General features: G+C 48.7%; 2 protein-coding genes across 8 annotated transcripts in view; one reads left to right on the top strand and one right to left on the bottom strand.

Moving 5' to 3' along the window:
- The first annotated feature begins 232 nt into the window (after positions 1-232).
- On the top strand, positions 233-6,963 carry NUDT17 (nudix hydrolase 17). The gene is made up of 9 exons (XM_083478154.1): positions 233-343; positions 483-612; positions 1,337-1,459; positions 2,137-2,320; positions 3,719-3,744; positions 4,097-4,189; positions 4,906-5,004; positions 6,101-6,237; positions 6,368-6,963. Exons 1-9 carry the CDS (start codon positions 336-338, stop codon positions 6,528-6,530), a joined length of 963 nt encoding a protein of 320 aa, XP_083334280.1. The 5' UTR covers positions 233-335; the 3' UTR covers positions 6,531-6,963.
- A 532-nt stretch (positions 6,964-7,495) lies between these two features.
- The window catches only part of PIAS3 (protein inhibitor of activated STAT 3), a 37,287-nt gene continuing 27,685 nt past the window's right edge, over positions 7,496-17,097 (bottom strand). For 4 of the 7 annotated variants that reach the window (XM_083478109.1, XM_083478106.1, XM_083478107.1 and 1 more), the window contains 5 exons: positions 16,316-16,484; positions 15,325-15,455; positions 14,321-14,392; positions 13,621-13,658; positions 7,496-12,103 (listed from right to left, as the gene is read on the bottom strand). In XM_083478109.1, coding sequence (XP_083334235.1) covers positions 11,825-12,103; positions 13,621-13,658; positions 14,321-14,392; positions 15,325-15,455; positions 16,316-16,484 — 689 coding nt within the window. In that variant the 3' untranslated portion in view covers positions 7,496-11,824. The remainder of the gene's footprint in view (positions 12,104-13,620; positions 13,659-14,320; positions 14,393-15,324; positions 15,456-16,315; positions 16,485-17,097) is intronic. The other 3 variants (XM_083478112.1, XM_083478108.1, XM_083478111.1) reach the window with 1 other exon arrangement.

Below are 17,097 nucleotides of genomic sequence, written 5' to 3' on the forward strand. Positions count from 1 at the left end.
CCAACTGCGGGAGGGAGTTCCACAGTTTAACCGGGCGTTGCATAGTGTTTTTCCTTCGCGAGGGCAACTGCCCAGCCCCTTGCATGGCGCTGTTGGGAAATGTTTATACCTACCGTTGTTCCATTGCAAAGAGAATCATCGAAGGAGCGCGCTTCAAAGCAGCCGCGAGAGGGCTCTCTCTAGCTTTGCCGGCGACGCTTTTTTGCAAAGGTTTCAACCCCTCCCAGCAGAAATTGCATTTCCTCCCGCAGCAGCTTCCTGGGGCTGCCCTTAGCCGGGAGTCGGCTTCACTTCCTGCCTGAAATTTACAAGCCCCTAAAACAAGGGATCTTGCAATGCACAGGTTGCAACAGCCTTTGCAAGGGGCGGAAAAACGGGTTTCCTTTTCCTTTGCAACCTCTGCGTGCAAATGCCGCGGAGCCTTTTGCAGCGTAGAGGCAGCATGTTTCAGTTTTTCATGATAGTGAATTTCCTCCAAGCAGCCAGGCTGAAAAGCCTCTGAAAAGCCTCGCTCCGATGCTGGCTAGGAGAGCGAACATGAAGAGCATCACCAGGGTGGTGGTTTACCTGTCCAAAGAGAACAGCTGCCCGCAGCGCGCCAGGTTCCAGCAGGTAGCGACGAAAACTGTGTGTGGGTCTGTCACTTGCTGTCCTCTCTTGGAGTTTTGTGGAAGGATCCGGGTGATTTGCAGGCGGATGAGGTCCCGCATCCACACCAGGCATTTAAAGCAGTGGATCCTGGGGTGATTCCCTAAAGGCCACGGCAATGGATTAAGCCAGGGGTTCCCCAACATCTGGGTGGCCTCTTGGTTCCATAAACTCGCCCCCAGTGCCTCCTACCCTATAAAAAGAACAACTCAGAATTGCAGATTGCAGGACTCCCTAAAGAAAATAATAGCACAAGAAAATTGAACACAGTAACAAGTATTTCCACACTGGTTCAAAATTTAGTTCAACAAATCGATTAACTTGACCCAACAACAGCAGCTTTTTATTATTATCATTATTTGAATTTATATATCACCCTATACCCCAAGGTCTCAGAGTAGTTCGCAGAAAAGATCAACATAAAAACCACAATATATATATAATCAAAATAAGAACAACAACCCAATAACACCCCCCTCACAAAAAGAGCCACTTTTCAAAAGGGTATAGGATGTCAATCAGGTGAACCAAAGGCCTTTTAAAAGTCTAATAGTAATTTACACCCCCGGAACTGCAGCATTACCTACAGTCTTAATTGGACACCGCCCCCCCACCCTAAAAAATCTTGTATACAGTATTATGAAATGGTTACCAGGGTTTTGTTTTGTTTTTTGTCTGCTTCTCCCAGAGCATTGTTGGCCACTTTTGCACAGGCGACGAAGACAGCTGGATGGTGAACTGCGCTTTGGACCAGCGCCGGTTCCTGATTTCTGACAGGGAGTTTGCTGGCTCCAACAGGGTCCTCTTGCAGGTTGGTGGGGGAGATGGAGGGAGATGGATGGGGTTTCCAGAACTGAAACACTCTTTAAAATGTTCAGTTCTGCTTCTTCTTTTTAAAGACGCCTTCTTACATTTATTCTCACCCAAGTTGCTAACTGTGACCCTCTTTCTTTCTTTCTTTTTTTGAAGGAGAGAATAAAAATATAAAACCAAAACATTTGTTAAATTACCTTCTTATTGCTGCCGGCCTATCGATTGCCCAAAGATGGAAAACTTTGTCTCAAATCAACACCTCCCTATGGTGGAGTAACATAAGGAAAATAGCATTACAACTGTTTTTGCAAAAAAAAAAAAAAATTACAGTTGTCTCTTCCACACGTCTCTAGAAATTTGTGATAAGTAACATCCAATTGGTTGCGGGGGGGACGGGACATTGATGTAATTTAGAGCCTTTTATTCTTGGTACTCCTTGTGTCTCTGGTGGTTCCAGTTATAGGTTTATGTTTCTGTATACCTGGCAAATCATCTCTGATTCCCTCATTTCTTATGCTGCTGCTCTCCACTTATCTGTCACAGGTATCTAAGGATAACCAGCTTTTATCGTTCTTCTTGCAAATGTAGCATCCCATGCTAACCTTTGCTCGGTTCTGTTTATTTGTTTGTCTCACGAAGAAAGGAAAAGATAAAAAAAGAAACCTTCTTCCACAGAGACCGCCTTTCTGCCCCATCAAACACCTGACAGAGGCGCAAGCTTCTTCCCTCCCTGTGGAGACCCAGGAGCGAGGGGTGGATGTGGGCGTGGCCATCCTCCTGCAGTCGGCCAATCAGAAAGTGTTGCTGACAAGGCGGTCCAAGACTCTGAGCAGCTTCCCCAACATTTGGGTCCCTCCAGGTGAGATTTGGAGGTGAGGCAGGGGAAGGGAATGTGTTTTTGACACACAGAAATTAGAAGTGGAGAAGGGATGGGGAAAGCTGCCATGCTCCAAAGGCAGGAGAATACACAGTCATCCTACAGCCAGACCCTACAGGTGGTCCACAGGAAGGTTGAGAACACCTGTATTTCCCCTTGCAGTTTGTATCCCCACCCCGCCCCAGGTAACTGGGATTGAGGCTCTTTAGACTAAGCCTGCATGCTTGAACAGGCCAGCCAAGGACCTTACCTGGGATGCCTGATTTTCATAATAAAGTGCTTTGAGGGTTTTTTTCCTTCTTCTTAAAACCAGCAGTATATAAATTTTACGAAATAAATAAAAGAAATAATACCACATTGGCTTTGAGTTGGATCCAGGGGCTGAAGGATTTTTTAATTCCCCCCACCTAAAAAAAAAAGTACCTGCTTTTTTGTGAAACAAAAGTTTATTAAGCGGAGACACCTCCCCCCCCCCCCGCACACAATTTTTCAGTCGGCCTGGGGGGGGTGGCAGAGGAGAAGCTTGACAACACCCTCCCAAAGTTACAAATAACTTTGCAATTATCATTTATTTAAAACATTTAAAATGCAGTTCCAGAGTGGGTTGTGATCTAAAACAAGGGCTAGGAACAAGGGGGTCAGGTGAAGCACCCTGGACCCTGGGAACTAAAGTCCACCCAACATCCAGATTACAAGCTGAGTGCAAGTGTGGTATTAGCTTTATTATTATTTTTAAAGCAAGCTCCTAGTCCTCAAGACAGGAAAGAGAGGCTTAGAGGCATTGGGGCAATACTGGTAGAATGTCAGGGCCTTTGCAGAATCAACTGCAGCATTCAGAGTGTACTCCTTCAGTAATCCTTACAAAGAGCCCTGTAGGGTAAGGTAAAGGTAAAGGGACCCCTGACCATTAGGTCCAGTCTTGGCCGCCTCTGGGGTTGTGGCGCTCATCTCGCTTTACTGGCCGAGGGAGCCGGCGTACAGCTTCCAGGTCATGTGGCCAGCATGACTAAGCCGCTTCTGGCGAACCAGAGCAGCGCACAGAAACGCTGTTTACCTTCCCATCAGAGCGGTACCTATTTATCTACTTGCACTTTGACGTGCTTTTGAACTGCTAGGTGGGCAGGAGCAGGGGTAGTATTATCTTTATCCCCATCGTGCATGCCGGTGGGGCAGGTAGGCCAAAAGAGAAACTGTTTGCGTACGTCCTGTGGAAAGCTGCCCCCCCCCCCCAACGTTTCAGCCCCTTTCCTTTGTGTCCAAGAGCTGAGCCGGCAACTCCAAGAATGAAACGCTGAGCTGAGTGGGGGGCTTAGAGGGGGATTGAGCCTGTCAGAAATAAATTGGCATGGTGGGAACCTAGATCTTTCTTTTCCTTTGCAGGTGGCCACATCGAACAGGACGAACAGGTAACGAAACAGCCTGCTGTGCTCTGGAAGGAGAGGAAGTATAGAGGCAACCTGTGTCAGGGGAAACCAGGCTAGGAGGAAATAAGTTTATTTATACCAGAGAGGGTCAATGTGGTTCCTTCTGCATGTTGCTGGACTACGCCACCCATCAGCCTGGCCAAGGAGTCAGGGGCTGATGGGAGTTGTAGTCCAGCAGCATCTTCATGTTGGCTACCTGCAGTTTATACAGAGATTTCTTTCCCGTCCTTCTTGTACTTCAGAGTGGCTTCTATCAATCTGAATTTGTGTTCTCCTTTGGGGAAAAAAAGGAGTTTCAGGATCTGCTGCAAACCTGCTTTTTCTGCTCCTGTAGTTGCTGGACGCTGGGCTGAGGGAACTGGGGGAAGAGACGGGCCTGTGGCTTCAGGACGGGGAGTTTTCCTGGCGCCCGCTGGCCCTGTGGGAGGTAAGAGTCACTCAAGCACCCCAAAAGAGCTGAGGTGAATTATGGGGTGCCCAGAAGGTCTGGGAGGGACTGGGGTTCAAAGTCCGGTCCGCATGAGGCAGGGGCAGCCATGTTAGTTGTGCATGACTTTGCCCTCTTCATATCTAAAATGCACAAGTGTGAATTATTTACGTACTATTAGTTGTGCAGAGTCGCCCATGAGAGACTCTTTGGTTTACCAATCTGGTTAAGACTGAGGAGACACCAGTTCTGATTCCCACTTGGATGCAGTTTGCCAGGTGACCTTGTCATCATCTCTCAAACCTGGCCTACCCCACAGGGTTGAGGGTAGAATTGGGGTGGGGAAGAGCCATGCCACCCTAATCTCCTTGGAGCTATTAATTTTCAAGAATAGATAAAAGAGAGTTATGAAGCATGGCAATACTTGAGACCGATTGCTCTATTTACCTCAGAATTGTCTACACTGACTGGCAGCAGTGGCTGTTTGTGGTTTTCAATGGGATCTTCCCAGCCCTAACTGGAGATGCCATGGGGGATTGGACTTGGGACCTTCCGCATGCCAAGCAACTGCTCTGCCCATTGAGATAGGGCCCTCCCCCCAGTGTTCAAAGCAGTTCACTTCCAGCCTGCTCCTTACAACAACCCTGTGAGGAGTCGGTCTTCTTGCACAGCCTAGGGGTTTCCTCACGGGTGCTGCCTTCTCTCGCCCCCTGCAGTCAGTGTACCCTCCCATGCTGAGCAGAGGCCTGCCAAAGCGTCACCACGTCGTCGTCTACCTCCATTTGCTTTCCCGCGAGAGTCACCAGCAGCTCCAGGTGAGGTGGTTGGTGCCATTCAGGGTCACGGGAAGCCTAACCGGGTGTCCAAGCGACCCCCCAGAAGAGAAGATCAGAAGCACACACACACCCTCCTGGTTTTAAACTATGCACAGCATCCATATGTCAAGAATGCTCTAGTTGTGATTCCTGCATTGCAGGGGGTTGGAATAGATGACCTTTGGTGTCCCTTCCAACTCTACAATTCTGATTCGCTCTTATGGGCAAGCTCTGGTGACTCGGTGGTTTCTTGGAACTCTAGTTCAGGGAAGAAGGGAGGCCTTTTTCAACCCGAGGGCTGAATTCCCCGATGGGCAGCCTGCCTAGTTCCTAGAGTGGTTTAACCATCTATCTCTCCACAGTGAACTCTGGGAGCTGCAGCTCCAGGAGGGCATTAAGGGGGGTTTCCTAGGAACTCTCAGCACCCTTCACAAACTACAGCTCCCAGAATTCTTTGGGGCAATTTAAAGTGGCATCCTAGGACTTTAAATGTATGTGGCCTCTTCCTCTTACATCCAACCAGCCTTTTAACTGGGAATGGCAAACCCCAGATATTTCACGGGCAAAGATGGGGGGCATACTTTTGTACTGGCGATAACCTTGTTTACACACCCAGCTTTGCCTACTTAAAATGATCATAACAGGTTTTTTTAAAAAGAAAATGGAAATTTATTAGAATATTTCATCTTAGAGTAAACAACAGAGTGTCTTGTGGCAAAAGCTGAGAAGGATGGGGAAGCTTTTATGATCAGTGGGCCAGATATCCTGACCCCTGGCGGGCAAAATTTCACAGGTGGGTGGGGCATTACCTGCCAATCGCCCTAGGTCATAGTGACATCAGGTGATGCCGCACTCTAAAGTGAAGCCCTGATTGTCAGGATTTCAAAGCCTGGTGTGGGGCTGTTTGGAAGCCCTTTTGCAAGGAGACACGGACTGCTTTCAAACCTCTGAAAACCTGTTTGCAAAAGGGCTTTTAAACAGCCCCACACTGCTCTTTGAATCGCCAATTTTCTTTTAAAATAATATTCCACTGTACTCGACATGCCTAGAGCAGTTCTGGTTGCTTGGCTGTGCTTACTTTTGTGTCACATTTCAGGTGAGACTGAAGCCCAATGAAGCAGAAGTGAGCGCTTACGCCTGGCTGGACAAGCCGGTCTTGGCATCCATCGCTGCTACGCAGAATGAGATTGGGGCCACCAGTGCGATGGCAGGTGATCTCCCACCAGCTGTCAGGTATGTGGATGGTTAGGCGATGTGGAAAACGGGGGGGCGGGGAGCACCCCACTCTTGTTCAGCACCTAGGTCAAAAGTGTGCTGGCAGCTCTTTGGGCTAACTGGGCATCTTCTTTGCTTCCCTGAACAGCATCACCGAACTGCAGCACGGCTCAGCCAAGACAGTGGCCATCCCCACCACAATGTTCCTCAGCTCCGCTCCACTACAGGGGGAAGACGTGGAAAGAGTGAGCACCGGGACAAAGTTTGCCCTGAGGCTCTGGCTGGACACTTTAGCGGTGCAAGCAGAGTGAAAGGATCAAAACTGGGAAGGAGGAGAAAGAAAGAGGTGGCAAGCCACATGGGGTATGATCCGGACTCAGCCACTGGATTCAATCCTAGTTTTATGCTGGCGGCAGTTGGCTCTCTCGATACCACTAAGGTTGATCAAGCTTCCCTTTTTGGGGTGTGGGGGGGGGGGAGGACTGATCTCATGGGGGAATTGTATTTTCACATTTTATTGTTCAGTGACCAAGGAGCAACAAGAGTTTCACTTCTTGCCTGAACTTTCAGAGATGTAGGCACACTCCACATTAACAGGGGCAGGAAAGCAAGTGAGGGCTTTTAAAAGTTTGGGTGTGTTGTTTTTTAGCAGAACCTGTCATTGTACATACTTAAAAGAGGCAGTCCACTGGGTAGCAGGGAAGAAATAAACGAATGTAAATGATAGGACGCACCTGAATTTCATACCATGAGTTCCAGAATTTTCTTTCATGTGCTTATCTGGTTCCTGTTCAAAGGACTAGCACATATGGGTTCCCTTCGCATTCAAGATGACAGAGAATAACCCGTGGAAGTGGGGTGGATTTGAAGCCCTGTCTTCTTGCTCAAAAGTCTTACAACTTGTTCACTGTGCCACCATGGCCCATGTCTAGCAACCACTGCCGTGCTTTTTAGGAAGGGGCAACACATCTTTTGTAATCAACAATGGCTATTCTTATTTTTAAAATATTGTTTTGTTTTGAAAACCCCAACAAAAATAAAGTGTGACGTATGGCTCCACTTTGCTGCTCTGCTCAGATTGGCAGCCGTATCCTGTACCAGCCGCGGCTTCCAGCCTGCCCGCCAACTCTACAATTCAAGGGTAGCCCCGGGTGCAGCACGTTGCAGTAGTCCAGTCAGGACTGCCAACCAGGCTCTCTTGGTCCAGGGACAGCCATAGCAGGTGAACCAGCTGAGGCTGGAAATTGGCACTAATGAAGTTAGAACTCCACAACAGTTCTTTTGCCAAGAATTTATTTTATCTAAAAGGTACTTTTTGCATATACACAATGGCTCCAAGCTGATAAAACAAAGAGATTCAATGGACAGAAAAAGGAGACCCAAAAGTGAAGCGAAGCAGTCCTCTTTTTTGCTATTGGGGTGCAGATGAAATGTTTTATGAGGTTAGTGAGATGAAGCAGGGTGTGTGTTCTGTCTGCAGACACATTGTTTTAAAGCAGTTGATAATGGCAATGAAAAAGAAAACAGAACCCCTGACCTTTCTTTGTCCCCAAATGCTCATTGTTAACGTACAAAACATTTATGCCTGTAGAGCCTGGCGGTTCTTCATGTGGCTGCCTGGTCTTAACCCCCACTTGATAAACAGCCGCAAGGCTGCATGCCAAGGGGGGGGGGGTAGGAACCTTGGGGGACAGCTGCCCCCAAGTTCCAAGAAAGTGTCTTCCTGAAGGCTCCCCACACCCATCCTTGAAAGTCAAATCAGGTCAGCGCAAATAGATGCATGTGTTGTTGGAAGAGAAATTTGCAGTATCGCTTACCAAGATTTCATGCTTCGAAGGAGCTGGAATGTTGGCAATGCTCAGGAGGAATGGGGGGGGGGGGAGGTGTACCAAGCATGGAGATTTGAGGTTGGAAGATAAGACTACAGCTGTAATATAGGGCAGGAGCTCCCTCCCCACCCCCAGCTCTTTTATTTCTGGCTTCAAACTTTGCTCAAAGAATAGCCTAACATCACTACGCTTCCCCTCCAAAGGACTAGAGACTTGAGTTTTTGTTTAAACAGAAATGGAGTTTTCACGAGACTAATGCCTAGGGCTGGGTGACAGGAGTTGGCGCGTTTTGCAGTCTAGCGTTATAGATTTATGTCACCTAGAAAAGTGGCACCCAACCCACCCTGAAGGCGTAAATCTCTTGGCGTTTGACCGTTCTAAGCAGATGCCTTGAAAAACAACCCCCTAGATGGAAATGACTAGGGGACACCCAAGTCACACACCTAATGGCACATAATGAAGAACATAACAAAGGCCTGCTGGATGAGGCCAGTGGCCCATCTGGTCCACCATCCTGTTCTCAGTGGTGGCCACCCGGATGCCCATGGGAAACCTGGACAGCAGGATTTGAGCACACAAGTGCCCTCTCCCACCCTGCGGGTTCATGCACCTGGCATTCCTGGAGGCAGCGGTGAGCAGCTACTGATAGCCCTCTCCTCCATGAATCTGCCTAATCTTTTAAAGCCATGGAGATTGGTGGCCATTGCTGCTTCCTGTAGGAGTTCCACCATTTCAACTCTTCATTACCTTTCCGATTCAAAATATCCCCCCACTTCTACAGCCGCAGATCACCAATGCAGATTAATACTGCTTGCCCACCAAAGGATGCTCTGAAGAAACGGTGTAGCGTATTTGCATCCATTCAAGCATCCTCTAAAATGTTAGTGAAATGATATATTGGGATGGGGTGAGGTGAGGAAGCTAATCTGCCTTAAAGCAAAAGTTGGATGACCTCCAAGGCACCAACCCTTACGCTGTAGTCTGGCAGACATAAGCGCTGCTGAAACGTAAGACATTCCCTACAGTGGGAACTTCCAACAAACTCAAATTTGGATCGCCGTGAAGTACCGTATTTTTTGCTCTATAAGACTTTCACTGCGCAGTGATCCCTCTTGCTGTTTTGGCTTCTGAGATTCAGATTTTTTCCCCCTTGTTTTCCTCCTCCAAAAACTAGGTGTGTCTTGTGGTCTGGTGCGTCTTATAGAGTGAAAAATACGGTATGCGGATTTTATGTGTTGCTACTTGGAAGCGAAGCGGTTCGAGGCGGCTTTGGCCCAGTGATGCTAGGAAGTTTTCGGGCTGTTTAATTCTGACTTCCACCTCACTTTGCCAGCTGATCCTTTTGGCAGTGGTGGGTTTGTGCCTTCTGCATGTAATGGAAGGGCTCTACGACTCAACTATGGTCCCAACGCAGGGAGCGAATGTCTCCTATTTAAGGTTACCTTCAGGAACCTTAAATAAACTTCCAAGGAAGCCCAGGATTCATCAAAACGTCTTTCTTGTTCCAAACTCAGATTTAAAACGAAACATGAAAGAAGGACTTATCAAAGCAAAGTTCTCTGAGGAGTGGGAGATCTGGGTAACGGGCTACGCCAAATGGAATTAACAGCTCTGATCAAAATGCATTGGAACATTTCCTGCCCTGAAATTGGGCATTTTTTGATTTTTGATCTGCACACCGTGGAGTCTTTGTTGAGTGATTAAAAAAAATAAAGTTCAAAAGAGGCAAAAGCTTCCTCATAAGGCTGTCACTGCTTTGCTGCATCTGGCTTAGTGCTCCTGTTGCTTTCAAGCAGGGAGAGATTTTATTATTTAAATTCTAAACTGCCTTTCAGGGCAGAGCCACTCCACTCAAGGCTTGTTCTTGTTGTTGAAAGCAACAGGATTTCTTAGAAAAGGAAAAAGTGCTTAGCTTTCCAGAACACTGTCTGTCTTTCTCACCGGATCGTCTGGCTTGGAAAGGGCGAGACGGGCAGGTGCAGGAAGCGGAAAATGCAGAAGCAGCGGCTACGAACTTAAAACACACACACATACGCAAAACAATTATACACTTAAATACATAAATAAAGTTTGTGCAATGGACGATGCGCTGCCCCCACCTGGGCAGGGAGGGAAGTGCAGCCTTCATTTCGTCCTCGGAAGAGAGGGTGGGGGGGGGGACACACAGAAAAGATCTTTGGAGTTTCTTATGTACAAAAACTGAAAATATAGATTATAATAATTATATATATCTATATATATATATCTATATATATATCCTTTGTTCTCTGTACAAGATTGGCAGGAAATATTTTAAGAGTGGGGACGGGAAGCCTAGATCTACAGCTTTAGAAAAATACACTGTGGTAACAACAGTCTTGAGGATGGGCAGGTCCGCAGTGGATGTTGGTGATGGAGGGGAGGAGGACAGAGACACGGGGGCGCAAATCACGGGACTTTTAAGGGCATGCTGGTTTCGGAAGCGTCCCCTGGGGCTGCATCGTTAGCGTTAAGTCCGAATCTCAAGGAAGCACAGCTAAGGAGGTACCTATGACAAAGAGTCAAGACAGTGTTGCCTGCGATGGGTCAGGGGGGGGGCAACAGACCCAGAAGTCACAGCCCATTGCTCTGTAGAGGGCACAAGCTCTCCACCCACCCGCGGCTCCCGTCAAGTGCACACGCAGCCCAGGAGAAGAGGAGAAAACAGTCACGGAAGTCCCCAATGCGGGAAAGTCAGCAAGAAAGTGGAATCTCCGTTCCCCAGTCCTTTTGAGTCCTTGAGCTGCTCCAAAGCTCATCCCGGGCTTCTACTTCATCTTCATTATGAGTAAAAGAACTTTTTTTGCTTGCCGTCAGGCTCTCTCGAGTACAATAATCTCGAGAAGTTTGGGCACGTGGAAGATCTCTGAGAAATCTGTTTTTATTTGTGGCAAAACTCTCTCAGCTGGAACCGGCCACTCCTTACTGTGGAAGTGAGTTTCCTGTTATGCCCTCACCGGATGAGTCTGTAAAAATCTGCTGGGGGGGGGGTGGCTTTGGTTTTGGCAAATTAGTACACTGCTTTCAAGTCTCACTTTAGCCCTTCATCGGGCACATACAGTATGTCCTTCCCTAACAAAGAATTCTATCAAACTTCCACTTTTTTGTTTTTTTTAATGCCAGTCTGAAATAGTCCAATATAACCTGCCTGGGATCTCTGGTCATTTGTTGCAGAGCTGTGCCCAAAGACCAAATTTATTCGTGCTTACGATAAAGTTGCCTTGATTTCACTGGCATTCTGCATTCACTGAGGATTCTGCATTCAAATCCCGGACAGAAGAAACCCAGGTTTCATGCTCCAAAACAAAAAAAAAAGTGGAATTCTGCAACTCGGATTATATGTTGATGAGTCTTCATTTGCCTCATTTTGCATAAATAATCCTGCTTCCGTTAGGCTGTGGGGACCTGGAACTCGGCCCTCCCATGATTGAAATTAAATCTTGTTTCCCCAGTTCTTCAGGGCTTTCTGGACTCCACCAGCTCAAAACTCCCAAGCAGCTCCAAGACCAAATGAAAAGGCGAGATTCTTTGGGCCCCCCAAACTGTCCCGAGTCAATTCCATCATTTTTCAAACCTTGAGCGGAATTGCAGAATGAAAAAAAGAGCCCTGAAGGAAAACAAGAGAAAGATCTTTGCCCGATTTGTCTCTTTCTAAGAAACAGGCTTGACGGAATTCTGTCTTTTCCTTGTTTCACTCCAGTGGGGGAACGACGATTCCACCTCCTGTAGGGAAAGGGTATCTTCCATGCCGCAAGCTTTTAGTCTAGAGAGATGATATCTGGCCGGCACCCCGGCAAGATGGGGCTGCCCCCCACGGTGCCACTGCGCACGTGGCTTTCCCGCAAGGCCGTGGTGGGCGAAGAGACAACACTGTTCATGCGGCTGCTGCTGCTGGTGGGGGAGCCCACGGTGCCATGGGACCCCACCACCACAGGGGCCAGGGGGTTCATAAAATGGGGTGAGGTGCCACGATACTGGAAGAAGTGGCTCAGGGTGTCTTGCTCATCCAGGGAGGTGATCACGGAAGGGCTGTAATGCTGTCAGGGAAGGAGACAATCAGTTATTTGATGCAAAACAAACAACAACGAGTTAAAAGGTATTAACCAAGGCTGTGAGCCGGCATGATCCATTATGTCAGAGGAGAGGGGTGGGAAAACTTCAGGGAAAACACTTAAAAACAAAACCCCTAGAACTCCCATGATCTTGTCTGCCGCCAAATAGACATGGACGTCAAATTAAAGGAAGTCTGATGTAAGAGCTTGACCCACGGAAACGAACAAACTCCCAAGTCTGGCACACAGACAAATAAACCAGAGCTTATTTCTCCAAAGTTTGGTTTCTTGCCTGGCGAGCGTGTGGAGGAGCCCCAAAACTTCCTAGTTGAAGAAGAGCCCTGGGTTCCTGCACAATTGCAAGCCACAGTTAACAAGGAGCCAAGGTCTGTAAGCATCAACAAAACTCTGGATTGCGGGCAGTGAAACAAAAGCACAATTAATCTGCTAGGCTGGGTTCAGACAATCCAACCAACCAACCAACCAACCAGAGTTTCATACGATGGTTTAATAAGCTGTGGCTGGCATTATGAGCGAAGGATATCCCCATGAAAAGGGTAAGAGGAACTGTCAATTTACCAAGTCTGGCCAGACAGGCTCCCTGCTTCCCCACCCAAATCCAACAGGCAGCAACAGCTTTAAGAAGTCCCAGGAAAATCAAAACTCCTTTCTCTAAAGGCAGATAAAGGAGATGACTCATGAGTTGCAGAGTCTTGCAGTTCATGAGGATTTCCTCAGAGTGGGAAGCAGGTGAGGCAACTACCACTAAGACCAATTAACATGCCTCTCACAAACATTTGTTGCTTGGGGACAGTTTGGAAAGGAGGAGGTGGGCCAAGTCCAGCGGAGAAAGAGAAACTGCCCCCTCCCTACCCCTACTTCAAAATCCAACTTTGTTCTCATCAGGTTAAGTTCCCTCGAAGTTTCTCAGATTGTTACTGGCAATCTCAGGAGCTGAGCTCGCTAGATCAAAGCAGAACATTTTGCAAGACAAGAGTGACTCTTTTGCAAAGATTTTTATAGGAGCTCATTGCACAACCTGAACTGCTAGCTCCAAGCCAGCCTCTCTGCAAGGGCTTCAGTGCAACAGCTCAGCTCTAAGGTCCCAGAAATATGACCCCAGACAAACGCAATTTGCTTTCCACAGAGCCGAGGGCTGTTAAGCTGTTCTTATTTCTCAGAACAGTTCTAGGAATTCACACGGTGAATGCACTTTGAAAGGAAGGTGCGGGGGGGGGGGGGGGGCAGCAGCCTGCCACCCACTGTGAAAACAGACAGAGCGAAGCAAGGAGGTAGGAATTTGCAAGAGGCAGGGAAAAGACTGATTCCCCCCCGCCTGTGTTTGCTGGGTTAGCTCAGTGGCAAGAGAAAGGCTAGGTTTGCTGAAGGGTGAAGGGTGGAGAGAAAGCTCACTGGGTGAATATGTTGCTGAATACATGGAGAAATGAAGACTGGGGAAGGGAGGATGAGGAGATGAAGGAAAACGGAGGGGGGGAACATACCTGATTTTCACTTTGAAGGAAGGAAAACAAATCCAGACCTAGAAAAATGAAAAGGTGAAAAAATAATCTTAATGGTAAAATGAACATATTGGAGAAGAGGAAGGGATTACTAAAAAAAAATATTGTAAAGTTGGGAGGGGTGTAGGAAAAGATATTTTGGTCATGGCAGGAGGGCCGGTCTCCATGGACACCGCAAAGGCTTCAGTGTCCTGGGAAGGCCTGAGGAGCACTCCTGAGATGGGTGACCCACCTGCCTCCATGCCCCCCCCCACTGCCTGCAGTGGCAGAGGGGTCCTCCTGTGAGCAACATCCCCACTGCAAGGAGAAAACGCTGCCCCCTCCCTGCCGCACAGCTGAGAAAAAGGGATGTTGAAACACACCCAGTCAAAAAACTGGCATTGTCATTTCGGCTGGAGCAGTATTGCTTGGCCTGGGGGGCACAGGGCACTGGGGTTTGCTTGGTATGGAGGCACCTAGGTTGGGGGCAGCCGGGAGAGAGACCAGTGGGGGGGGGGAAGCTTCCTGGACTTATGGCTGGTGTGCAGAGAGGGAGCTGTGCCACACAGCAGCTGGCCCATGACATGCCAAAGCGCCTGACATCCTCTCTGGGCCAGGTTTGGGTGGGTATTGAGCTGGCAGCTTTAGCGACCGCAGTTACAACAGCATTTCCTGTCTGTCTGTTTGTCTTCAGAGCCTTCACCTTTTTTTACTTTTCGGACTCTGCCTTCTCTCCTCTCCTCTCTTGCACTGCCAAATCCCCAGGCCACAATTCCTTTGGACACAAACATACAAGCATCACAACAGGAATGAGGCTTATCAATCAGAAGGGGCAGGGAGCATCTGGCGGGATGGGGAGCGGCTCACTTTATACCAGGCGAGAGTGAGACTGTGTATTCTGCCAACTGAGCAACAATGGCACGCTGACACACACCAGATCCTGGGGGCTTTGCACAGCGTACGGCATCTCTGCCAACTCTTAACATTTCTAGTTCTCATGGTTTCGAAAACGCGCCAGGAAGGATGTGGGGTGGGCTTAAGGAGAAAATTTTAAAAAGTTTGCAAATAAGCTTACTCTGCTTATATCCACGCAGGTCACAAATATGTTTTCTAGGGTGTATTTTGGCATGGACAATCCCGAGCAAGCCATACGTTCTAACAGAGTTCATGCCTCTCAATCCTGCTCCATCCCACCACACCCTGAAAGCCAGGAGTAAGGTCGATTTGCCTCCCTGCCTGGTTCTGACCAGCAACCCTCAGCTCTCTTTCTCCGCAGGGCTCTGTGTCCACAGCTGCATCCTCCAGAGGTATACACTGGGATTGTGTAAGAAGCATTAGATTGGCTGTGGTTCTTCACAGCCTCTCTCATTCCTGAGGCTGTCCCTAGGCCCATCTGCATTCCAATAAAGGCCTCTCTTTTCACTTGGAGCCTGCACCCTTTTCTGCGAGGTATACTTCAGACCATTTAAATTTATCCAACATAGGTAGAGGGCACAGGGGAACAGTTTATGGAACTGGGGGGGGGGGCATATCTCCAAAAAGTTTGGGAACCACTGGTCTAAGCCTTCACAGCACAGAGAGTCCTGTGAAAAGACTGTTTGGTTCTGACGGAATTAAGTTACCCTGCTCCTACGGGGATACAAAACAGAGCAACAAGGAACTAAGCGCAAGCTTTGGCCCTGTGCTGAGCGATGCAGCCCAAATTACCTTGGATGTCCGAGGGGACCTGGTAAGGGTGGTAGTCTGGGATCGGAAGGCTGGAGAGGTAGTCGCTCCCCACAGTGGCCATCGGGGGGCTGCGCAACACCGAGGAGGGCTGGTGGTCAGGGCTTAATACTCTGAAATGAAACAGAAAGACTAGGCTTGGAGAAGGAAAATAAAGGGGGCGCACATGGCGGACAGGTATCAAATCATATGCATGGTGTACTGACAGAAGTCTTTCTCCCTCTCTTGTAATACTAGAACCCAACGGGGTCATCCAATGAAGCTGAACGTGGGAAGACTCAGGACAGACAAAACAAAGTCCTTCTTCACGCAGCACACGATCTAAAACTATAGAACTTGCACCAGCAGGAAGCAGTGAGGGTGACCATCCTGGATAGCTTTTAAAGGGTGGGGGGTAGGCGAATCCAATAAAACTATTGATGGCTACTGGTGATGACGGATACACTGCCTCCATGGCTGGAGGCAGCAATGCTTCCAAATACCACTTGCTAAAAACCACAGGAGGGGACACGGCTCTTGTGTTTGGGTGCTGCTTGCGGGTTTCCCACTGACCTCTGGTTGGTCCCTGTGAGAATAGGATGCTGGGCAAGATGACCCCCCTTTGATCTGATCCAGCAGGTCTCTCCTTATTGTTCTCTGCTCTTCCCCATTCTGATTAACCCGCTTAATCTGGACCTGGAGCATTCCACACAAGAGAGTGGGTTCGATGAAGCTACTAGTCATAATGGATACAGTAAGGATTCTGAATCCCAGTTGCTGGAGGACAGCACAGTCACGGTCTAGCATGCTCACGTCCTGCTAGCCGATTTCCAATGGGCACCTAGCTGACCACTGTGAGAACAGGATGATGGATAAGACGGATCCCCCCCTTGGGCCTAATCCGCCGGTCAGGCTCTTCTCAGGCTCCTACACTCCCTTCTTTCCACGCAAGAAGGTTTAACCCAACACAGAGGAAACACAAAGTGAGCCCCACCCCTTGGGTCCCGCTGCAGATGGGATGGCCGCAGTGGTGAGTGGGAAGGGCTTCTTGGCGGGGGGCTCCTCCTCGTCCGAAGAGCTGTCCAGCGTGAGGTCGATGACCTCCACTTTCTTCTTGCCTTCGGCCAGCTGCTTCCCGTCAGAGCCCACTGTGTACAGCGAGGCTGCGAAGAGGAGGAGAAGAGAGGTTAGGGTAGGCGAAGACAGACAGCCCTGCCGTAAAACAGCAGCAGGGCTCCGATCTTGAAACTCGTCAGCACTCAGGTTAGCACAGACAGCAGGGAGTTCCCTGTCCGCCCGTCAGGAAGGTGTGCAGTTGGGCTCCCTGATCCCTTCATCCCTGATCACTAGCTGTGTCAACCAGGAGTGATGGAAGTTGGGAGTCGAGTAACATCAAAGGATGTAAGCTAGGCTGACTTAGGAAGGAGGAGCAGGAGGTGCTGCAGGGGTCCCAGGACTATGGCACTTTTGTTCCCAGGGTTTTGTATCTTGCCCCTGACATACAGACACGTAGGCAAGACTTGACGAGCTTCTTCCTCTTCAAGGCTGCCTTTAACTGAGATCATGATTAACTAGGATGTCTGAAGAGGAAGAGAGGGGCTGTGGCTCTGCCTTGCCTTGCCTTGCCCTGCCCTCTCCTCAACTGCTTATGCCTGGCTTGGCTGTGCCCTTGCACCGTGACTATAATACCTCTTGCCTGCTTAAATGCAGAAGGGGTGTGAGTGCAAATCCCAAATTTTGCACAACTACAATATTACATGCTGCAGAAAGTTGCTA

This window comes from Podarcis liolepis (genome assembly GCF_965112155.1).
Source record: "Podarcis liolepis genome assembly, chromosome: 15".
NCBI classification, from domain to species: Eukaryota; Metazoa; Chordata; class Lepidosauria; order Squamata; family Lacertidae; genus Podarcis; species Podarcis liolepis.

What these genes read in the sequence shown, in the direction of transcription:
- NUDT17 (XM_083478154.1), top strand. An exon ending in AGCGCGCCAGGTTCCAGCAG is followed by an intron (nt 613 to 1,336) that starts GTAGCGACGAAA and finishes TGCTTCTCCCAG; the next exon opens with AGCATTGTTGGCCACTTTTG. An exon ending in GATCTCCCACCAGCTGTCAG is followed by an intron (nt 6,238 to 6,367) that starts GTATGTGGATGG and finishes TTCCCTGAACAG; the next exon opens with CATCACCGAACTGCAGCACG.